Here is a 24,904-nt window from a genome sequence, read left to right on the forward strand (position 1 = left end):
TGATTCTGTGTAGAGGATAGGCAGATATTCTGTGAGACATTTTTCACCCATGATAAATTGTTAGCTGAATGACATAAGGACAAGTAAATAATATCAAAAGGTACTATTTTAAAAGTGTATCTGCAGCAGACATCAGCCTATCTGTCTTTATCACTTTTTCCCTGAACCACAGTTGTTTGATTAATTTTCTATATTACTGATTAGCATTTCTTTAGATAAATTATACTACTGGAGCAGTATGAAAAATTAGTTTATCGAATAAGAGTCCGTAAGTGTACTAAGATATTAATGAATAAAAAGCCAATAAAATATTCCATGAGTTTACAAAAAAAGCTCAGATAATTCACAGTATATTTTCCAAAATCACTTATTTGTTAAATTTATTATTTGGGGGGTTTTATTTGTTTGGATATTTCAAAAATCACTGCATTTGGTTCATGCTCTGCGTGTCCAGTAACTTTGTCATGTTTGATTAAATTAGTTCCATCCTACAATTCTTAGTGTTTCCATACAGAAACTTCCGAGTGATTCCCGCTTCATAGTTTATGAGTTCTGGGAGAACAGCAATGCCTGGAATAGGTAAGTTTTAGGGGTCTTTTTTTGTTTGGGGTTTGGGGGTTTTTTTTGCACTACAGAAAGTTTTGAAGATTAGAGAGCAGTTGCGTAGGACTGAAGACAAATTACTTTAAATACTGCTAACTGATCTCTTGCTAAATGTATCACAGTCGGTACTCCAGAACAATACTTCAATTGCTAAAGACTAAAGCATACTGAGACGTATAAATAAAAATCTCAGAAAGACATGACTACTGCAAACAGAAAGCGAACAGAGAAAGGTATGGCAGATGATGTATGGTAGTAGATCAGAGACAAAAGAGTGCGGAAACAGCAATATTCCCATTGTTCAACGATGACAATGAAAGAAACGAACGAGACAGGAGGTGTGCCGTGCAGCAACACACGCAAGCAAGCAAGCAGCCATGGGGAGCTGTCCCAAAGCTTCCCAGACCCACATCACTAAAACCTATCTGACGATTTCTGGAATGTCTGTTTTGGGCCCAAATTAGAAGTTATAGTCATTAGAAGTCCTACCAGCTGAGTTCTAGCCTGCAGCAGGCAGATGGCTAAGAAATTGAGTAGAGACATAAAGACGTTCCTTAACTACTTTTACTATTCAAAAAAATCCAAACAAGACCCATGATCCTAAATTCTGAAGGAAGACGGAGAAGCAGCTTAGCTTCTTTCCTTTTGAACAAAGCCCCGGTTCAAAGCTTACTTTCAGAAAGACTCAAGAACACAGGTAACAGGTCAACACATTTCAGACCAAGAACTGCTATACTGGGTCACAACCAAGGGATGAGCATCAGGGTAGCAGTTCAGCATACAGAAAAAAAAGCATGTTTAATATAACATGGAAGAACTTCACAGCTTACCTGGTCTTCTCTCCCACTATCATCTTTTTCTAAGTTTTGAAGCACAAAATCTCTGTTGCAGCGTTAATTGTAGATTTTCTGATGCTCACAAAAATTTTTAGCCCCTTTAAAAAACTTTATTCTTACTCTTATTTTTTACAACTGTTCAGCCACCTTCAAATGAATTATTGCAAGACATTCCAAAGAAGTAACGTGGACTTCTTGGAAACTCCAGAGCTCATCACAACAATGCTAGTCCCTGGTAAATATCAATTTTTCGCATTATTTTGTTCATTCCATGCGAAGAGTTCTGCCACATCATGTGTTCCATATGCAGGTCCGCTGCGTAATATCACCTTTAGTCAGATTTTCTTTGGTAAAGCATGAAGGAGAAAGCGGCTCCAGATGTTTTTATTTTAGGCACAGAAATGTAAAATGCATCAGCAAGAATAAGACTCACAATTCCTTATTTTATATAGTGAAAAGTTACGCTAGCATACACTACTTAAGAAAATATCTAGAGTAAACAATACAATCTGTGATTAGTAAAACAGACCCTGTTTAAGATTTTCAGGCAAAATATTGCTTGGTGATGAAGATTTGACTTTATCATATTTACATTGACTGACACGAGTCTTAATTACTAATAATTTCTATTTACTAACCAATTTATTGTACATGCTTCCCGTTATCTTAAAATGGGGGGGAAAAACCAAACTCCTCTGAAAAAGCAAGGTGTTAATGATTCCAAATTACTATTTCTAATACAAACCAATGAGCACACAACATCTTCTTTCTGAAAGAAATGATAGTTAAGAAGCAGGATGAAGCAAGCATCGGTCCCGTATTTTCAGAGGGAGGACAGCAAAATTTTTATCTTAGGCTACACAAATCTATTACAATGAAATCCTGATTTCCCCTATGCCTGAGTACAGGCTAAATTTAAAATAAGAAACCCCCACCTAGTAGAAAAAAGTATTATGTAGCCTTATCCCTTGGGTTTCTCCTTAGAAGAAACCAGCTAAGACATTCTCAGACCTCATGACTGAACACGCAATTATATGCCAGAGATTCCTGCAGTGTCTGGAGACTGCACTTAATGAACCGAGAATCCCTTCAAATCATGTATCTTACTGGGAAATTGCTGGATTTAAGATAAACTTTGCTGTAGGAAACAACGCATCCTTTTTCCAAACTTCCGTGTGTCCAGGAGCGAGATGGGGTATGACCCAGGAGCGTTCCTGGGGTGGTTTACTCACAGCTAAAGTACAATTAACATAATATAAAATGTAAACGTCATTTATAAATGCCTAAATACAGAAGTGTCTGAAATGGGATTGAAAAAGCTTGTTAAAGTGTGGACTCTGTCTGCTAAGAAGGGTTTCAGTCTGCAGCACTCTATCCTGGCAGACAGTTGCCATAGAAACAGCATTTTTCCCGTGCACTCCTGGCTGGGGGGGCAAGGGGCAGCAACGTATTCCCAGTTATTTTTACAATTTCATAGATTATCTATTATTTAGAAATCTGTGCAGGCATTTGAACTTTTGTTTCACGGAAGGTACTTCCTGTATTTGATCTATACAAACCATATTTGTATTTGAAAAACCAAAAGCGTTCATGAAGTAAAAAAATGATGGCTGTAAGCCTACCAGTATACCTTCTATACTCCGCTCTTTTACTATTTTAAGTATTCTTCCCCTGCCTGGAGAGGTTTTGTCCTTGAAAGTATGCAGCTTTCAAATAAAACAGTATTAGCTGCAAATGTAAACTAACGTTTCTTTATATACGTTATAGTGATTTTATTTCGGATTTTTTACAAGAGTTAGAAAAAGAAATACTGATTATGTTAACAAATAAATAAATTCTCCTCTCTTTCAGCATCGTGGTGGGTCCTCAATAACAACTAGAAGCTGTGGTTCCGAGTACTGTTAACGTTGCATTGCTTTTCATTACAATAATGCTCACACAGTGTATCGATGTGCTGGATTATGAATTTATGATGTGATGCTGTTTGTTATTACAGACGTGATCTTTTCCATTTTAAAATATGGAAAACTGCACATTTATTACCTTCTCTTCTTGTGACTAGTTCAGTGAAATGATGCATTCTGAAAGCTGAAATAAGACAACTATGCTAAGCTGTTTATGTGTATATTCGGTCCAAACTGTCACAGAAAAGTGCATCTTGATTGGTATGACTAGGTATTTGTGAAAAGTTTTAGTCTTACGTTAATAAGCAACTCTTAGTTAATGCTGCTGTTTTCTCCCTTTACAGAAGAAACAGGTAGGAACATGAACACACATTTTCATAGATGTCTCATGCTTCAGAGAAGTTGTAAGTCATTAATTAGGAGAATAAACACAGGGACAACTTCTTGTCTTAGCACAGAACTTTGCTCATACAGGAAATTGTTTGCCCACGACAAGACAAGGCAGTACCATTTTCTCTTCATAGCCTCCAGCCCCTGTCCTCACAAGAGGAAACATGTCTGCCAAGCCACTTTGGATACACAGACTTAACATTTCACAACCAATTTGCTTTGAACCCTGTGTCCTGAACAGTCAGCAAACATTCATTAGGTCACTGGCAGCTCACTGAAAAGTCATTAGAGAAACCACTGTTAGAGCATAAATAGCCATAAACCTGGAAGCAGAAATACCTTCTTCCCTAAGAAGTCATGCTGTTGTCCCTTGCATCTGAGCAGGTGTGTCCTCCAGCCTAAGAATGAAAGGCAAGTGACTGTTGTGACCTCACACCTCCATGCCAGGCTGACAAGCTCTACACGCTGAATGACCACTCTCTCCACTCATTGAGCAGTCCAAAGTTACAAACAGTACCCAAAAAGTAACTTAAAAGTCATATTAAATAAAATAGCTTCTTAACTGTAGGATTTATCTAACTTTTTTCAACTTAGCCAACACATTACCATATGTAATTAAAAAGTGGGGAATTTAGACTACACATGAGCAATCTTCCTTGCAATAAGGTTCCATATTCCAGAAGCTATGCCCAGGATTGAGCTCAAGACTAAGAAAGGTGTCACATTCAGGTACCTGCATGTGACCAAAGCATCGCAGCTCCTATTGTTATCAATGGAGTTCTGAGGCAAAATTAGCTGCCTAAAAAAGAGCATCTGGTACATGTGAGATGCCCGAGGGTATCCCAACTGGTCCAGCTCCCAGCTGAGAAAGACGTGAGTTACCTATAGGTTGTGTGTCATTTGTGCCAGCCCCATGCAGCTGCTTCAGATACCTGACATGTCTCAGATGACACCAGATGCCCACCGTTAACCAAATCAAACCTTTTGGCCAATAACATCAATGGAGCTTAGGTTCTCTAAGCAGATGTGGATGTCAGAAAGTGATGCCTACACACCTAAATTTAGGCACCCATGTTAGAGACAAATTTCACCTTATAGTAACTCAGCAAAAGTGAATACTTTTAATACCGAAGTCCAAAGCTTTCCAGTATTGCCACAACCCAACTACAGATCTGTTCATTCTTAGAAAGGTACCCAAATAGCCATATTAGACTCTCAACTGGCAGATCAGTGAAAGTTTAAAGGTTTATTGTCTTTAGCAAAGTAAAAGTAAAACTGATATTCCTGAAGATCTGGCTGGCTTTTTCCCTATGCCGAGACATCAGTCTAGTGTACAGCATGTTTTCTTTTGTCACTACTGTTCTACTGACAAAGGAAATACAGTGACATGTGACACTGCTGCAGGGTAAATTCTTAAGTGAAAACTGACACACTGCACTGACGTTTACGACATTTTTCCTTTTCACTAGATACACTATGTTAAAATCATTCTCAAAATAACCTGCTTTAGAACTTCAAGTCAATCAGGTGCTGGAGGGGAGGAAAGCTCTAGCAGGTCATTCTCCCTAGTATACTTACTAGCAAACAAACACTTTGATGAATCATACACACGAACAAGTTCGAGAAGTGTCACTGAAGTTTTGAGAGCTATACACAGAAATTGCCTTCAACACATACCAGGGGAAAAGATCCATAGGACTTACTCTGAAAAGAGCTCCCTGTGATTATAAAACAAACAAAGATTTCAGTTCTTTGTAAAATTACTTGTAAACAACATACAAATAGAATACACTTGGAAGTTTATTTTAACTGACTGACTGCTGCTAAACATAAAAGAAACTCAATTCAAGCAAGTTTATTTCAGTTGTTCAGGGAAAGAAAGCTAGTATCTATCAAATGCAACTTCAAAGTTTTCTGCGCTATTGTGATTACCATTCAACACGTTCTCATTTAGCTTCCACTGTCGTTTGTAACATAGGTTAAAAAATTGCCTTCAGTGCCCAAATGATGTTCCTGCAGGTCTGAATACAGGTTTTGAAGATAATTATATTCATACAAAATTACTATTATTGATGCTTGTCAACTGAAGGACACTTTCAAGAAGTACTCAAAATACTGCTTTCCACTTCACTATTAAATACTATTCTAATTTAAGAAAAAAAAGTTGTAGAATTAACTATGTATTGGCATACCTATTTACCCATATAAGACGTGATAAATATCTGTCTTGTTCCTCAATTTTGCCCATTACTTCCACAATTCAAAGTAAAAAACGCTGGACAATTATTTAAAAAGAACTTCAAGGAATGCAACACAGACAGTTCTCATGTTCTGATCCATGATGGAGAAATCATCTCTCTTTTAGTGGAACTGTTGGTAACTTTGTACCTTGAAACTGTTAAGACTTTGTACCTTGAAAGACGGTATGAATCCACCGAATATTAAGGAATCTTTTGTGTCAATATGGAGATTTCAAATGAAGAAAGCAAGCAAATGAGGTTGGGGGGGTGGTGGGGAAGCTAGAGGAGTACATGCTCTAAGACATCGGAGATTTGACACAGCCAGTATTTGTTGTTACATTATTACTGCTAAGGAAAGGAGGTGGGAGCAAGCAAAAAGCCCCAGTCAAGTATTGGTTTAGAATTTATGGTCAGACAAACTATATGGCTACATAATACAGACTATTCAGGACAAATTTCTGTCATGGCAAAATGTAAAATTATTTATTTTCACTGCAATGGTATTACAATCTCAGGCATTACAAATTAAACGTTTGACTTTTAAAGCATTTGGGCAATTACAGGAAGAAACGGGCATTTCCGTAACTTTCTCAGGGTCCTACTGTCATCTGTAGGCACCCAAGTACCTTCAAAAATCTTGAAGATCGACATCATACGGAGCTCCTTCATTGATGGATTTCTCATCTTCCAAACAACCTGTCACTTCTTGCATATGTCAACAAAAGGGTTGCTCTTTTCCTGTAAGACAAACCCACCCTCAAATTACTTCAGTTATAAGAGGTCATTTAAATTAAGTTTTCATGGGTCTGCTTATAGCCCTTTTCTACTCCATGTACATTTAACAATTTGATTTTTTTTTTTTAATTAATGCAAACAGTTCTACTTTCATTAATCACAGATACTTAATCTGAAATCTTCCTGGCAGACTTTGTCAACACAGTAACATCAGTTCAGTTCAAATGCTGAGCTATGTATAGGTAGGGCTGATCCCCGCATCTCAGAAAACCTCAATGTCTTTTAGGACAAATGCAATCCACGGCCCACTAACTGTACCAACAGCATCTCCCTTGTACAGATTACTTCAGGAAGCCTTCTCCATCTGAAAATACAACTTTCACTCATAGATGGGCACATACTTTGGGAGTGATTTCAAAAATTTAGAACTAGAGAAGTCTTAAGATAGTCAAGAACCGCCTGAATATTGAATTCAGCAGCAAACTGTTGACAACAACCTGCTCACTGACATGTTGTAGGACTGTCTGTTCCTCATTAGAAATTTATTTGGAGGCCTCCTTCTGCCCCTTTTAAGCATAATTCATTTAATTCACACATGCATCTCATCAGTCCCTCTGGTCTCTGTGAAGAAAAATGAGTGACACGGGATCAATCAACATACTGGAATTTTCCCATGTAACTACAGAATCGGCTGCATGAAGGCAACTCAAGTGCAGAGGAAAGAGGATGGATAATGGAGCAACTGAACACCACTTACTGTAAATTAAGTAAATTAAGCAGGTTTGCACACTCCACTGTCAACAAGACCTGAATAATGATATTGTCTGGATACAAACTCTCTACTCTCATTTCTGGTACTGCCCTACCAAAAAAGTACCATCTTTAGATGACTTGTTATCAGGATGCTACAAGAAAAACTGCACAGAAACCCACCTCAGCACTTACCTTAGAGACCTCAGGAACAGCAACATCAGATAATTACTATCATTTCAACTCTGCTACAGGATGTCCTTAAAATCAGACTGTATCTCTCCCCGTTCCCTTCTAGAAACAACAAACTCTATGAGGGAGACACTTGATTTAACTAATGGGAACATCCAATAAGATCTGATGAAAGAGACCCAGCTCTCACAGCCTCCCCAAACTAATTGTTTTTTCCCTGTGAGGGCAACCAAGCACTGCAACAGGTTGTGCAGTCTCTTCTCAGAGAGGTTGTAACGTCTCTGCCCATGGAAATACTCAAAACCTGACCGGACGTGATCCTGGGCAATCTGCTCTAGCTGACTGTGCTTGAGTAGAGGGGTTGGACGAGATGACCTCAAGAGGTCCCTTCCAAACTAAATGATTCTGGGGAAGTCATTAAAAGCTACCAAAAACATGCTTCAGCAACCCCAGAACAAGACTGAGATTATAATGCTATCTCATCACTAAATAGGTAAGAAAGAAACAGCACCTGGAAAACACCATTTGTATCAAAACTAAAACTGTGTGTACTTGTCCTATAGGCCTTCTACTATTAATCAACCTGTTCTCTACTTCCATGCGGGATGCTCAAACTCAGACATCCAGTCTCAATAAGCAAGGTGAAGGCAATTTAATATGACAGATGTCACCGGACTGCACCAGGAGGAGCATGAAATCACTGCCTTTTATGGATAAGTTAGTTCTGAATTTATCTTTGCTTTTTCCCCGGACTCCGGGTGCCTTCTTAGATTACACGGTCAAGAATTATGAATTGCTTTTCCTCCAATCTACATATTATAAGAAGTATTAAGAAAAACCCTTTTATGGGATATTGGACTCAGACTGTTCTTATTTGAGATAAACCCTCTCCTGGAGAGAAAAATTGTTTATTCAGTGTCACTGTTTTAAGAGGAGCAATACAACAAGCTCCGCATTCTGAACAGACAGAGGCCTCTCCTATTTCCATGTTGACTAATCGGTCCTGTATTTCAAAGTCTGACTAGTAGTGTTTTCTAAGATATGCATCCAACTCAGAAGAGGAAATAATGCGGGTCTTTGTCCCATAAAATGTTTGTAGTTGCTGGGGTTTTTTCTTCTGGTTTTGAAATGTGTTTTATCCCTCCTCATTCCTGAAATTGGACACGTATCTTTCCACACTAACATAGAAGACCTGAAAGTAAGATCCCTTAGTTGACAGGCCAAGTCAAGTCTAAGGCATTCCTGGGCAAGATTTAGCTTCTGTTCACAGATTCTTATATTTGGATTCCCACAGAGAAAAACTTAACGCCTGCAAGTGCTTCAATCTTTTTATAGAAAGTGATTAGCTGGGTAGGGTTCAGGTTCATCTACTTTAACTGAGATCTTACAACGTTCTTGGAAACAATGGTAATTTTTCCCTCCTCCTTGCCAATAATGAAACCGCTAAGTGAAAAGCAAGCTGGTAGATCCATGCAGACATGCAAAATACGTCCACATCCAAAGAACTTTTATGTTGAATTCATGTTAATAAGCCACCAAACAAACTCCCAAATTACTAAGAATTCAATGCCTACACTAAAACTCAACACTAGAATACAACAGTGGATAGTTTTATCCTATATTAACAGCAAGACATTTATTCTAGTCAGTTTAGCAAAGAAAAAAAATACAGACTATCACTGATCAAGTTTCATACTTGCAATGTGGAACTAACTTCCAAAGTATGACTGGCAAGCTAATAATATCACCTTTATATACTAATGAGACCAATATACTTGCAATACCCTTTTCAAGGCTGTCTCCAAGATGACATAGCAAATTTACCAGCTTTTACTTTTTTTTTTTCATGAAAACAGGATTTTCTTCCTTTAGCTTCCTACTCAACCATCCATACTTTGTGCTTAAGACACCAATAATGATAGCTAAGTGGTACACATTATGTTATTCTAACACAACCACCTGACTAATAAGGGTTTGTAATTTACCCGTCCCCTTTTGCAGCTAAATAAAACGGAAAACTTACCGCTTTTTTTATCTCTATGATAAATTAGCATATGCAAGTGGGGGCTTACATATATATGACTAACACAAAGCAGAGGAAAGATTTAAGAGCAGGCCTCATGAACAGTGAGATACTCTTTTTAGAAAGACAAGACTATATATAACTGGATACACTTATGGCATCATCCTACTGACATAGATCCCCCAGCCCAAAAACAACCTCTTAAAACACACAAACCCATCTTGGCTTGCACCAGTTTTTACTATCCTTATTTCCCTCTACCCAAATTATTTGCGATTTAGCCATGCCATGAGCAATTTTAGAGTTCATTTGTCCACTTATTACATTTCTGCAGGGGTCCTCCTCTACCTATGAACATAACCACGTGGAAGTGTATACATTACCAAAATATGCTCCCTTTAGAAACTCAAGCGACAGGAGGAGGAGGGGGGAAAATGTTAGGAAATTCAAGAGTTGAAACTTCCCTACCTGCAGGCAGCTTTTCAAACAAGTAAAGCTTTCTTCTTGAGGACAAATGTAACAAAGATATAAAAAGTAAGACCAGGAAAGGCCAATTACTGTCATATATTATTTAACTTTGTTTTTCTAAAAACTATAGATTTTAAAAGTTTAAAACTGCCTCAGATTGTGACTAACAGAGTAGTCATTGGGACATACTTCTCCAGGATAGGAATCCTATTTCTAGAAGTACTACAACCCGATGGCCTCAGAAGCAGCCTCATATATAGCCTGATTTGATATTATGTTTATACCCAAGAACGTTTTCCCACACTTGGTGTGCGGAATGCAAACTATTAGATTTTTTTCTGTTAGCATACGAAGTATTTGAGGATTATTTCACCTCAAACATTAAGGTGGCCCTCCTGGATATCCCTCAGATTCATCATTCATATCTTTTTATTTCTCCCCAACAACACAGACCAGAGATAATGATAACACAAACTGCATTAAGCTCATTAATAATTTTGTAGTGGACACTGATGCATGAACAACTTAAACACTACAATCAGAGTCTCACCAAGCCAGAAATTCATCAAGACTGTTCTTTTTTATTTTGAAAAGACAGAGCTTTGGAATTCTATGTGAATTCTGTCTACGTACTGTGATTTCATAGTAGAAAGCTTTAATATGATTTCATACTGACTTTAAATTTGGAAACATACTTGATCTTTTACCTGAAAACATAGAAAAAACCCTTTTCCTTTGTACAGTACTGGCCATGGTAAGATGCCAAATACTGGCTGGGGAAGTCATACATAAAAGTAACAGAACCGAACTGCACTATCTGTCTTTTGAAGGTTTTATCTATTTGACAGGCTAGTCTGAAGAAAAGCGTTTCCTATCAAATAAGTTGTCAAAACCTCCATGACTGTTTTTATAACTTCACTTAATATGAAAAATGCACTTACTGGCTTATCAAGTACAATTGGATGATCAGGAAGAAACTCTGGCTTCTTCTGAGAGAGAGAAACACTTGAAAGTTTCAGAAGGAAATCTCTGCTGTATTTGATCCTTTCTGTGAACATACAAAATTACTAAGTTCAACATTGTTTAAGGCATTAAGGTTGGGAATTCAGAGAACTGATTTGGTTTCTTAAAGAAGGGTGGAAATGCTGCATGTGGAATATAAAAATCAGTATTAAAACCAGCAGTGATTTAATGCTGGCCTTGCATCAGGACAATGTGTAGTAAATTACAGAGCATTTCAGTTTAGCTCTATGTACTGGTGTTGGCTGGGATAGAGTTAGTTTTCTTTATAGTAGCCAGTATGGGGCTGTGTTTTGGATATATGCTAAAAACAGTGTTGATAATACAGGGATGTTTTTGCTACTGCTGAGCACCCCACCCCACCAGCGAGTAGGCTGGGTGCACAAGTCATTGGGAGGGGACACAGCTGGGACAGCTGACCCCAGCTGACCAAAGGGATACCCCACACCATATGATGTCATGCTCCGCATATAAAGCTGGGGGAAGAAAAAGGAAGGGGGGGGACGTTTGGAGTGATGGCATTTGTCTTTCTGAGTAACCGTTACGCATGATGGAGCCCTGCTTTCCTGGAGATGGCTGAACACCTGCTTGCCCATGGGACAGTAAATGAATTCTTTGTTTTGCTTTGCTTGTGTGAGTGGCTTTTGCCTATTAAACTGTCTTTATCTCAGCCCACGAGTTTCCTCATTTTTACTCTTCTGATTCTCTCCCCTGTCCCACCAGGGGTAAGTGAGGAAGCAGCAGTCTGGTACTTAGTTGCCAGCTGGGGTTAAACTGCGACACTATCAAATTGAGTTAGTAAATATTGAGGATTATTCCAAGCTAATAAGGGTTTATTTTAATACAAAAGAACACAAAAAAGTGAAATCCAACATCACACTATGGACAGACTCCCTGTATCTTGCTCTATTTAACAGAAATACCACAAAATGGTCTTCAAACCCTAGAAGAAAATCTGTTTATAACTCACACCGAAGTGGCGAATGTGTATAGGACAGAAAAACTGAGTATCTCTTTTCTTGGAGCTATTAAGTTGATGTCTTTCAACAGGTAAAAGTAATTACAAGATCTGCTGCATGTAAACTGGCATAACGAATTAATACCAGTGAAACAGTTTTGAGCGTTTTACACTGAATCAACAAGAGTCAGGGGCTTTGCTTAGAACGTACATGTTATCATTCAAGCTTGTACGACTATCTTGTCTCTAGCATGGCCTCAGGTATATCTACCGATGTCCGTATTTTAAGCTCTTAAACAAGAGCAGAAAAAAGAGGAAAGGAATTAGGCAAATAAGGGACAAACTTTATCTCTGGTCCTTGGTGACAAAGAATTTTGTTCCTTTAGGAATAGTGGGCCACCTGTAACACTGCTACATAGTCACTCGATGGACTAGTTTTTGCCTCTCATGCTGTAGGCTGTTGACAAGAGAAGCCACAAAATCAACTATGAACATGATTCTTTCCTGCCTTTGATTGTAATAACTGCTTAATCCACAAGTGATTGTAATAACTGCTTAACCTATGTGAGGGCATGAGGACTACTTTAAAAAGAATAGTTTAAAGACCACGAGCATATTTGAAAACTTACGGCTTAGGATTTTTCCCCCTTGGTTAAAAACAGACGAAAATGATGGCTTCTGTAAGGTTTTGACATGGTCCCCACAACATCCTTTTCTCTAAATTCAAAAGATGGATTTGAGGGCTGGACTGTTCAGTGGATGAGGAACTGGTTGGATGGTCACATCCAGAGGGTAGTGGTCAATGGCTCAATGTCCAGATGCAGACTGGTGATGCGTGGTGGCCCTCAGGGGTCCCTACTGGGACTAATACTGTTTAATATCTTCATCAATGACATTGACAGAGGGATCGAGTGCACCCTCAGCAAGTTTGCAGATGACACCAAGCTGAGTGGTGCAGCTGACACACTGGGGGGATGGGATGCTATCCAGAAGGACCTGAACAAGTGGATCCACGTGAACCCCAAAAGGCCTAATGAGGCCAAGTGCAAGGTCCTACACCTGGGTCGGGCAACCCCCAATATCAGTACAGGCTGGGGGATGAAGGGGTTGAGAGCAGCCAAGTGGACAAGGACTTGGGAGTACTGGTGGATGAAAAACTGAATATAAGATGGCAATGGGTGCTAGCAGCCCAGAAATCCAACTATATCCTGGGCAGCATAAAAAGAAGCGTGACCACCAGGTTGAGGGAGGTGATTCTGCCCCTCTATAGTCTGCTCTCATGAGCCCCCACCTGGAGTACTGCATCCAGCTCTGGGGCCCCAAGCATAAGAAAAGACATTGAATTGACCTGCTTGAGCAGATCCAGAGGAGGGCCATGAAGATGATCAGGGGATGGAGCACTGGAGCACCTCCCCTACGAGGACAGACAGAGAGTTTGGGTTGTTCAGCCTGGAGAAGAGAAGGCTCCAGGGAGACCTTCTTGCGGCCTTCCAGTACTTAAACGAGTGTAGTGAACTAGTTGAAGATGCCCCTGCTCATTGCAGGGGGGCTGGACTAGATGACTTTTAAATGTCCCTTCCAACCCAACCTATTCTATGATTCTAAGAGAAAGCAAGAAAGTAACTGAGATAGCAGCAAAAAGCACTGAAGAACTGCAAAGGCAGATAATTGAAGGCATACTACCGCTGAACAGATATCAAATGGAAATTATTATCTAGAACTTAAGGTACAGCTGGAGATAAAAATAGAGATCCAGTGGAAATTTCAGAGTGCAGTGGAAGGGGAAGGGGGAAGAGAAAGGCTTATTTTTAGCTGAACAACAAGGCCTCAGGAGGAAAGGATTACAACAACCAGCAAAAAAACAAAAGCCCTTTGAAAACAAGTGCTGGAAAAACTGTGGAATTATGGACAAATGTGGAGTAGACCCAGGAGGGCATCACAGAGCAATTAACCACTAAAGAGATCTAAAGTGATGGCTTATACAAGAGACCAGGATCTGATGAGAAGCCATTTAAGATCTTGTAGAACACAACGGTCTCTACACACCATAAGCAGAATCAACGAGAAAGGATGAGAAAGTCACCACCAACCATCTAGAACTTGACAAGCCTGACACCAAACTAGACTTAAAGAACATAACATTATTCTACTTACTAAGATCAAGAATAAAAGAATTGAACCTGAGCCTGAAAGGTGATACATGGATGAGTTACTTTCAAGTCAGTAACAGATGACAGCATAGAATTACTGCTCAGAAATATGGGTGACAGAACCTCAGATTGAGGAAAAATAGGAAAGGCTCAACAAAACTTAACAAAATTCTTCCAGTTCTTGAGTACTAAGAGCAACAGAACAAACTAAGTAATCTCTGGAGGCTTGAAGATTGGAGATTACAGCTGGAGATTTGAGATGCCTGATTACAGGAAAACATTAACAGAAAATATTGTCTCAATGAACTGATGACTTAACCTGGATCACTGTCACAGTTCCTGTGACATGTTTAAGAATGAAGAATTAGGCAGGAAGCAGTGCAGAGAAGGACTGTGAGAATACATCTGGAATCTGAAACCATCCCTTAAAGAGAAAAAAAAAACACACACACACAAAAAAAAAAAGAGTGAAAGTTTGCCTTGTTTAACCTACCAAACCATGACAAAAACACTATTACGCTTTGTAAGTACTGAGTGACAATTGGTATAGAAAGAAAAGCATAAGAAGCAAACCTTAAGGCCAGTATTGACACAAGAACAAACTGTCCAGGACTAATCATAAGAGAAGTTACGTGACTTCTAACCATCAGAAAATCAGTATCTCAGAAGCATTGTACTAAGAGTAGGAAAAGGAAGCCAAACTACTAAATTCTTAAATTGGCTGCATGCAAGATTGTATGCCTTGTCTGATGCCTGCAACAGGCCAAAGGATGCAACTCAAACCTGTACTTCTACATACGGAAGCAATTTACACAAAACCAGGATTTTGTGTGAAGAAATTTTTTATGCTTGGGGTTTGGTTTTGGGGTTTTTTTTTGTTTGTTTTATAAAAAAAAAATTAAAGACAGGTATACCCTTACATGCAAGAAAGTCTTCCAGTGGAGATTTCCCACCTCAGTTATGGCCCAGCTTTACACTTTCTCTGGGAGTGTTACATGAAAAACAAATTTTTCACATTGCTTTTTAATTGTGGTATAGAAGGAAGGCAAACTCTCAAAGCACTGGCTAATAAGAAAAAATAATATGCAGCCCACATCATTTCAAAGTTCAGCTGTCTTCCATCCAGAAAAATACAATCCTGACACAGACCTCCATGCAATATTTTACCTTTTTTTGCTTCTGATTCATGTTGTTTTGGTTGACAAGGCATCATAGTTTGAGTTAAGATCTTCACTTCAGTCATTTCAGGTAACTAAAATAGGGAGTAAAGAGTTAAAAAAATTTATATATTTCACAAGATTATGAAGCTTGTTTCCTTAAAAACATATTAAAACATGGATGTATGTTTCTGTGTTTCTTAGTTAAAAATAACATTTGTAGCATTTTCAGTCATCAATATTGCTTTTACCAGTCACCAAGAATCTGGGTAATTAAGATCTTCTGTGCATGAAGAAAACCGATTTTTTTCTACTCTTTACAGTATAAGAACAGTCTGAAAAGAAACGGTCTTGCACAAATTAAACTGTAATCAGAACTGCAGTTATTTATAACAGTTGATGCAACTCTAACTTAAAAGACAAAAGTCCTGAAAAACAACTGCAGAAAACTGTAAATAGGAATACCAGTAACGTAAAATGCCTGAGAAGTTTAACGTGAACCTGTAGAATGTTTGTTTCTCTTTATTACATACAATAAAGGAATAGTTCAACAAGCTACAAAGCAGCATAGGTAAGCACATTTGAGACACAACCTTTTAGACAGAATTTAACAATGCTATTGCTAGTTTTAAAAAAAGAACACAATTATCTCCTCCTGTTATCTCACCCAGAACACAGCCAGAAGCTGCTACACTGGAGAATAATAAAAGCAGGAAGGACTTTCCTTAAGGCCAAGGGAGAGACTTTGATTCTCTCACTTTGCAAAAGGTTTCATAAACATCAAGTCCCAACACCTACAGCATAACGCTGAGCTCCTTCCAGCTGCCAAAACCTTGAAGTGACCCTTTGGGACAGTAGGAAAGCAGTTTACCTTCAATAGTTAGTCTTGGCTCCAAAAAGGCTCCACAGGTTTGGCTGAAGAATTTTGACCTCATTCCGAAACAGGTTTGGGGTTTTTTTGTTGTTGTGTTTTTGGTTTTTTTTTTTTTTGGGGGGGGGGGGGGTGTAGGGTGGCAGGGAGAGAGGGGTGCAACAACAACTGAAAATTCTGCGAAGCATTTGTCAAAAGCGGAAGACATCCTCTTTTCTGACAGAGACAGCAGTTAACACATTGTACTGTAACTGCACCACCAGCTTTCAGTGTGCTAAGACTACTAAGTGTGCTAAGTGTGATATGGCAAATATTTCTGGTACATCATCCACCCTGCTTGCACTTCCATTTTCTGTGGTTAAAATTTAGTTATCTTCTCCTGTTTTGCCCAAAACTTTGGGGGAAAAAATGTGAAAAATTTAGGGATTTCAGAGAATGAAGTTAACAGAGCGCCATACTGCTAATTCTAACTGTGTTGTGATGTTCAAGTAGTCTTCACAAGGCTTAGCTATTTAAAGGCTCTTTCCAAGTACAAACAAGGATTTAACACATTCTCAAATATACAAGAAAAAGACATGCATGATAAAGCAGAATTTACAGGCGTGTGCCAGACATCACCACAATATTTTTACATTTTTTCCTGCATCATCTCCTACCACATCGTCCCGCCGACTGCTTCATAATATCAAGAGTTCTATTATGCTTGGGTTTCAACCCAAAACTTAACATTTGAGTGTCATCACTCACAACAACACTCTTACACACGTTCCTGTCTGAAATCTACCTGCAAAGAATGGAATCCATTTATAAACATCCCTAGAGCAGGGCATGTATTTCTGAAGCTCAACATCATTTTTAAATGGTAGTTAAGAAGTAGTAAATTAAAACTGATATTGACTGATAGAGACTTTTCAAGCCTGCCTCTCTACCTCAAACAGATCTGAGGTAATAGATTCAGTACTCTCCAGATCTTCTGAAAATTCTTGCATACCATGAAGGAATACAAATCATTCTTTACTTTACATCATCTGGTTAGGGCACAATGAGTATTCAGGCACTTTTACTCTGAACAGCAGTTTGGTGCAAATTCCCTAGAATCAAGGCTAACACCTTAGATACAAGCACTACTGCTGTGCTCATTATTAACAGCAGCTCTTCTCCACTTGCTCTAAGGCTTAAGACGTAAGTTTCAGACTGTAAGTTCCTCATATAGGAGTTGAATAATTCACTGTTCCTTATACTCAGAGTTGAATCTAACACTGACCAGCACTCCTGATGTGCAATAATGACAGTTCTTTTTTTCTGGCGGAAGTCTAAGCAGCTTTAAGCGTGCATACTAAATATCTCACAGTAACACAGTTTGGAAAATTCAGTTGCCAGATTCTTCTTCAGTTCTTTCATTGCTTTAAGAACCTGGTTCGTCAAAGCTGGGGTTTGGGGTTTTTTTTGTTGTTGTTTCTGAAGCTTCTTTTATTTTTCAAAATCTCTTTATAAGTTAGTGGTAAATACAGTCTGCTTTACTTTTTAAAATCTTCACCATTCACCACGCTTTCCAAAAAGCAACCTGCATTTCCTGTACCCTAACCTATATCAACTTGAATATCTATTCTCTCTTTAACAGATCATTGGTATAAAGAGCTGTAAGAAGTTGGTTTTCCTTTAGCAATACTAAATGTTATGTCAATAGTTGTTCTTGGTTTTCACCTTACAGTGTGTTCAGTGTTGTGCTCATTCATCTTCTGTAAAAGGAAATACATTGGAGGAGAAAGGAAAATGGGATGAGGATAATTAAAATTTTATGATTGTAGATACAGAGCACTATTACTGTCTTGCCAAAAAGGCAGTAAGATTTAAAGTACCTGAAATACTTCAACAATTTTGAAGAACAAGTTCTTGAAGTGAAAAATATATATATTATTCTAGAAATGGGGACATATTTCACCATATCAAGAGCCAAAGAGCAAATGGATAACAACATACAGCTTCCTCAGATCACCACTGATGCTTTCTGAAACATAGAGAATGTTGAGCATGAATCATTGAAGAGTGATAATATCGCCAGATTCAGTTCCCGATATCTTCAAAACTAGATACTGAATGTTGCTGCTTAGAAAAATATTCTGTGAAGCTGCTATGCCAGCCTCTAGGATAATGCTGCCCACCAACAAGTGGTTCATAGGGTACTAACCAGCTGGTATTCGGAGGTGCCCATGAAATAGCTGACTGTCAGAAGTATTAAAAAGCCTTTTCAGTATCCTATGCCAAAGAAAAAGTTTTTTTAAAAAAATAATACAGCTACACTAACATCAAAGAAATGCAGTACACAGCCAAATATTGATGAAACTGAGTACTACAACATTGCTGACCACAGGCCTATTCTAAAAGGGATTAGTTTGTTCTCCCAAATAAATATTACTCAAGAGACAAGCATAACTTCATTTTCCCATGTGCGATCAAGGATAGGCTGCCAAAACCTTGAATTTTTTGGGGGTTGTCTGTTTGTTTGCTTGTTTTGGAGCTTTTTTTTTTTTTTTTTAAGTCAATGGCAGCTTCCAGAAGCTTCATACAATAAAGGAAGGTCTACAGGATTATTAGACCTCTTCTAAAATTAAAAAAAAAAATGAAGGAACAGGCACTTGGTCTAACAAAAAAAAATAAATTCATCTTTCAGTATGCTCTGAACATTCAAACCAGTATCAACATAAAATCAAATGCAGACTATGAACATTAAACATTCCAGTCAAAACACTAAAAACTTCATTTTGCAGCAAACAGCTACAACCCATTTCAAGTTTGAAGGACACATTGTACCATGTCTAAAAACAAGTATTTCTGGCAGTAAAGCACTAGAGTGCTTCTGGTTTTTTGAACGCTAGGGCCCATTTATTGGCTGGTCCAGCAGAGTCAATGAAACAGCACTACAGCATGCACTGGAACTGTTCAATTAGCTGGTTTGTGATGTTTGCTGCCTCAAATGAATTTGTGTATGTGCTAACAAAACAAAAAAAAAATGTATTCATAATGTTGGTCTTCAGACACAATAAGCAAAGGCTGAATATGTGTGCTTTTACATTTAAAATAGCCATCTTAAATTCAACAAAGACTTAAGAAACAATACACAGACTGTCATAAGCTTCTTAAGTAACTAACTCATAAGATGTATTTTTCAGCTACCAATGCATGCAAATATTGGGGGAAGGCATTCCTGAAACTCATACTTCTTCTTGGCACTTCTGACACTGCTGGTATGTAACACATGGATTCAAGGACACTCCTAGCTGGAAACAGTTTATTTTTCATTTGGTAACACAAGGGATCAGCTGACCTCCAATTTTTAGCGCTCTAGAACACACTCCATCAACTTTGTCATCTACTATTTACTCAATACTTACCCAGTCAACCTTACTCTGCAAACATACTTCAGTGTTGCTAGGTAATTCCGTCTGAAAGTTTAACGAAATGGCTGATGCCGGTGAAAATAAGAGAAAACATAAAGAAAACATATTTTAAATAGACTCCACATTTTTAGTTTATTATATTTGCCACAAGAACACTACTGAAATCCAACTGCAAAGAGATTATGTGGGCATTTATTCACAACTTAAATGCTCTAAATCACTGTAGCACCATTTTTCATTTCTTCCACGAATTTTAAACAAAGTAAAAATTTATCCTGTCACTTAGCCTCTGTCCACATCAGTACAGCTGTCACTAGTTCTTTGACCACCAGAAATGTCTAATTTTAGAAGAGTTGTAATGCTGCAATATCTAGAAGGCATACAGAGATTTAAAAACAAAACCAAAATATCACACCTGACATAAATACCGCATAATTGTTTTTTAGGTTTTTCTTTGTTTGTGTTAAACTTGTATGAAGGCTAGATAAGAACGGTATGGTGCAGTATACTGTACTTGCAATAAAACCTAAACAGTAATGTATTTGTTAAATTATGTGTATTTTATGTTTTCAATAGCAGGAGTCAACTAACCCAAGAAATCCAAATTTAATAAAGAAGCCTGATCCAGCTTTCTGAAGCCAGAATTTAGCTGCCAAGCTAGAAGAACACTGCCAAAAAGATTTCTGCATAAATGTGGTTTAAATTCAGATTTTTCACAGAGATGACATAGTCAGATCAACACACAGCAAGATATCTATACATCACTGTAGTTTGGATGAAGTAATTAAAAAAAAAAAATCCAAGGCACCCTGCACGTCCTTGTTATTTCCTTTAAAGCAACTGAAGCTTTGGCCAAGTGAACAGCAGCTGAGCCATGCTACTCACCTTGTTTGGAAGACAGATGATGCACAGGTCGTGCTGGCTGAAGAGATTTACCAATAAACTTTTTAGTTTCCTTTAACATTTTGAAGCATCACACTTTAAAAAAGCAGCAAAAATCAATACAGAGCATTCAGTTTCACATAGGATGTTAAGTGAGAAGAGCTGTCTATCTACCACTCTTTAGTTGCATTTGACAAGAGGATACGCTATTCTTTAGTATCTGCACAGGAAAAAGAAGAAAGGCCTAACACAGAAGTTTTCTTAGATAATAGAATATGACAGATAAAATTTGCATAAAGACAGAACCAGACATCTCTCTTATTTCTCCCTCCAGTTGAGCTACCCTAGCTTATCCTGGAAAAGATTTTTTTCCTGTATGTTGTCTGTACACTTGGAGAAAGGAGATGGGGACATGTGATGGAAATGAAGGTATTGTCTAACAGTTAATTTAATTCAGTGGGGGATTAATTAATTAATATCAGCATACCCTTTGCAGTCTGCCCTGGTTGCACAGGAGTTCCTTTTATATATATACACATATATCTCTCTCTCTACATAAACATGCATAATTGTTTATTAATTTAACTAAAGTAGATATTAAAACAGTTTTGCATCTTTCCACTCAGTTTAGCTGCTACAGAAGCACCAAAAATTGCTAAGGTGGCGCTGGGCTAACAAATCTCCCACTACAAGTAAACCACCATTCATAATAGCTTAATTCGTATCTACACCTAAATGATTCTTCTTCCCACCCCTATCTCCTTTGCAACTGGAAGATTTCATAATTTGAAGGAACTTCTGCTTTGTTTAGAGAAAAATAACAGCAGAAACAACAATCAACACAATAATAATGGTACTGAAAGTCTTTTTTCTCTAAGAGACTTTACAAGGGAAGAATTGTTGTTAAAAAAAAAAAAAAGGATTCAAAGGAAACTATCATTACTTCAAGAGTTAAAACTATAGAGATTATTATCCAATTCCAGTATGGAACTGGAAAAGAGAAGTTAGGCTATATCTAATATGATCCAGTGTCACTCCCCACTTGAACTCATCTTTGCATTATAGGAAAAAACCTCATGTATGTTATAAAATCTTTTGAACTAGAACATTGAACTTCTTCCATATTCAAGTAACAATATTCCAACATAGCCAGTCCAAACCCATTCAGGTACAGAAACCAATTGTTAAATGGTTACTTTCTGAATTAGAACAGTTGAGCTAAAACTAGGAAAAAAGTTCTGGTTTGATTCCCTCGTTTTCCTACCTTCTCAACTTAAAAAAATAGATTGAAAGCTGTAGTCAAAAGCACAGGTGAAAATTCCTGCAGGTGAATGAACTGAGACAACTGCCAAGGATGACATATTTCATTTTATCCAGAGTACGAATGCTTGTTTAAACTATATTTAAACTAGATACTAAATTTCTGCATAAAGCAATGCAGTAATGATATCTGCATCAGAAGATTAAAAAAAGCAATTATTCCTCTATACCCTGACTGCAAATGATATGCACACACTTTTCAAAAATATGAAAAACTGTTTTAAGAGGCTGGCTAGCTTCTATAAAGTAGCACACCTGTATTTTGAAAAGCCTTCTCCTGTTGATGAGAACAGGTGACAGCAAAACAATACATTTTGCCCCCCCCCAGCTTCCATGATGAGGATGTCTAAGAAAACACTCCCAAAGAAAGCAAAACAGAAAAGACTATGAGAGGAAGAGGAGAGTTTGGGCAGGGGTGAAATCAAGTAGTGTTGTAACAGCTCTATTTCCTCTTTTAAGCTGAGGGAAAAGGATGGAAAAGATCTCAACAAGTTATCCAGCCCAACCTTCTGGATTAATAGCCTTCTAGCTTAATAATATAAAGAAAAGTGGAGAAAAATTAGTTCAATAGTTAAGAAACTAACTGCTTCCAGGAAAGACTACTGCTGCAGGGGCACACCTGCTGCACCCCAAGACCTCACCCTTACGAAAACCACATTGCTCATCGGGCGTTATTCCAGTCAGTGACCAGCCCACCAGAAAGGAAGCCTGCTGCTGTAGCAAACAGGCCTAGCAGGATTTCTGTATAACTTTTTTTTTTTTTTCTATTTTGAGCATGGTAACAAACTGGACATTCACAACAGACAGCTTATGGGGGCCCATCAGAAATGTTCTTTGGAAGACTCCTTCCTGAACACATGAAAAATTTTTGTGAAACCCACCCCGAGCCCAGCAGGCCCACGAGTAACCACAACCTGACCGTCTCCCCCTGCCCGAAGACGCACAAGCACTGTTTCACTCAGGGCCCCCCAGCACCCACCAGAACCCACAGCCTCTCTCCTCCAGCCTGACCGGAGCCGCCCCTCGGTACCTAACAGCCCGCCCCGGTCCGGCCGCCTCCCCAAGCCGCCGCCTCGTCGCTCGCCGGCCCCTGCCGCCCCGCTCTGGTCCGAGGGAGCCCGAGGGCTGCCCCAGCCCACCTCTAACCGCTTCCCGGGGCAGCTCCGCCGGCCGCGGGCAGCACCTCTGCCCCGCCGCCCTCCCTCAGCGGCAGCGGCGGCAGGCTAGAGCGGCCTTCGCGCGGCGGCTCTCCCCTCAACCGCGTGCTCGGGCGCCGATGGCCGTTTAACGGTCGCGCCGCGGGGGGGCGGTTGTAGCTCCTGCGGCGGTCTGCGGAGCGGGGCGGGCTGGCAGGGCGCGTACAGGGGGTTCTACCGGCCCCGATGAGACGGTGCCGCCAGCTCCCCCTCCTGTCAGGGCTGAGAGAGACCGGCAATAAAGCTGCTGGCGTTTGTAAAGTAAGCTTCAGTTGACTCTTTGTCCGACTGCGTTCAAAGTTCTGCCGTTTCAGGTTACTGAGTGCTTCGTGGTTATGTTTTTTTGCAAAGGGTTGTGGTTTTTTCTAATAAATATTTTTCTACATTAATTAAAGCGTGTGTTACCTTGTAGCAGCTAGTGTACCACCAGCGCAAAACCAGCCGTAAGCCCTGGTGCAAGCCGGGGGCAGACGGCCTGCCCTCGGCGTGAGGGAGAAGCCTGGGGCTGGGGGGGTGGAGCGGTACGGCCTGTGATCTCAGTCACTACAATCCCCATAAAAAGTTCAATTCCAGAGTCAGCTTGCATCAGGGTGATTTACTGGCTGAAGAGAAGGCAGTTCTCCACATACTCTTCCTTCCCTACCTTTGTTGGTAGTTAATGAGATTTTCCGGCTCTCTTAGAAATTAAGTCTACTTATCATTAGAATGACTACTCTGTCCTACAAAACATCGTATTTTGTCATGGTCTTACAGTGGAAATCAGAAGAAAATAAGTGACTTTTGAACACAGCTGCAAGGCCTCCACAACTAGACTCATCCAGAAAAAAAAAAAAGGAAAATCCATGGGCCTGGGAAAGCTGTCAGGTGTGGTTTGTGAATTGGAAAACAGTCCAAGCCCAATGGCACCAGCCACTCACATGGGTATGAGGAACCGGAGGATGGCCACCGGCTTTTCATTTGTTTAAGTGATGGCATCCTGCATGTTTTGGAAATTAAAATATTTTCCTTAACCACATGTAATCAACAATAACAGTGGATGTGCCCTGCTAACTCCCAGATGGGCAGACTAGAATTCCCTTATGTTAATTTGATAGATTCCAGGTAGTCACCTTACTTATATTACTTGAGTACACAATGTAAATGAAAAGTCCTTAACTTTTTTTGTTTTTATTTTTTTAATATTTCATAGCACCTATGAAGTCTGACTCCAGAGGTTCAGAATAGGTAGGTAACATCAAGTATGTAACTTAATTATGTAAATAACAAATACTTAATTAATAGGTATTTAATTATTAATATTCAATGTTAAAGATTTACAGTCTCATTTGTTATATATAAAGACTTTTTTGTTCCACCAGGCATCATGGTGGTTCTTTGCTGCAACCTCTGAATTTTATTTTTCTTAAGTCAGGTATGCAGAGTTGAATACTGTCCCTGAAATAGAGACTAACATATAGATGTCATGCTTCTGTAGTCTTCTCTCGAAACACATCATCTTCCCGTTAGTTTTCTGAACGGTTCACCCATGGTGTATCATCACGTTGTTTTTGCAGACACTGATGTACGTCAGCATACTTGCTAACCCACTTGCTGCTACGTAAAGTCTGGTTTGAAGTAATTTCTCCCAAGTGAATTAGCTCATACTCAGACAAAATCATGTTTCTTCTGACCCATCATCTATTCTCACAAGTTTATAATGTAAAACAGTTACTCCTCGATTCATGTCAGCCATTTCCCTTACATAAATCAGCACTAATTATCAGTTAGTATGCAAGTGCACATAAACACTCAATGTCTGCTGCCACTCCAGA

At 39.0% G+C, this 24,904-nt stretch overlaps 2 protein-coding genes across 2 annotated transcripts in view; one reads left to right on the plus strand and one right to left on the minus strand.

Annotated features, from left to right (window-relative positions):
- NECAB1 (N-terminal EF-hand calcium binding protein 1) overlaps nt 1–11,831 on the plus strand; it is an 81,374-nt gene extending 69,543 nt beyond the window's left edge. The window contains exons 11-13 of the mRNA XM_075085369.1: nt 502–579; nt 1,583–1,674; nt 3,291–11,831. Of these exons, the coding sequence (XP_074941470.1) occupies nt 502–579; nt 1,583–1,674; nt 3,291–3,319 (199 nt within the window). The 3' untranslated portion in view covers nt 3,320–11,831. The remainder of the gene's footprint in view (nt 1–501; nt 580–1,582; nt 1,675–3,290) is intronic.
- C2H8orf88 (chromosome 2 C8orf88 homolog) lies at nt 6,622–23,210 on the minus strand. The gene is made up of 6 exons (XM_075085370.1): nt 23,037–23,210; nt 20,581–20,673; nt 19,690–19,760; nt 15,437–15,521; nt 11,083–11,189; nt 6,622–6,711 (listed from the first exon to the last, which is right to left on the minus strand). The coding sequence occupies exons 2-6, from the start codon at nt 20,657–20,659 to the stop codon at nt 6,673–6,675; spliced, it is 381 nt and encodes a 126-aa protein (XP_074941471.1). The 5' UTR covers nt 20,660–20,673; nt 23,037–23,210; the 3' UTR covers nt 6,622–6,672.
- Nucleotides 23,211–24,904: the final 1,694 nt, after the last annotated feature.

This window comes from Phalacrocorax aristotelis, chromosome 2 (genome assembly GCF_949628215.1).
Source record: "Phalacrocorax aristotelis chromosome 2, bGulAri2.1, whole genome shotgun sequence".
NCBI lineage: Eukaryota > Metazoa > Chordata > Aves > Suliformes > Phalacrocoracidae > Phalacrocorax > Phalacrocorax aristotelis.

What these genes read in the sequence shown, in the direction of transcription:
- C2H8orf88 (XM_075085370.1), bottom strand. Translation starts at nt 20,659, where the DNA reads ATGTTAAAGGAAACTAAAAAGTTTATTGGTAAATCTCTTCAGCCAGCA. An exon ending in TCATCTGTCTTCCAAACAAG is followed by an intron (nt 19,761 to 20,580) that starts GTGAGTAGCATG and finishes CACCGGCATCAG; the next exon opens with CCATTTCGTTAAACTTTCAG. An exon ending in TGCAGAGTAAGGTTGACTGG is followed by an intron (nt 15,522 to 19,689) that starts GTAAGTATTGAG and finishes TCCCTATTTTAG; the next exon opens with TTACCTGAAATGACTGAAGT.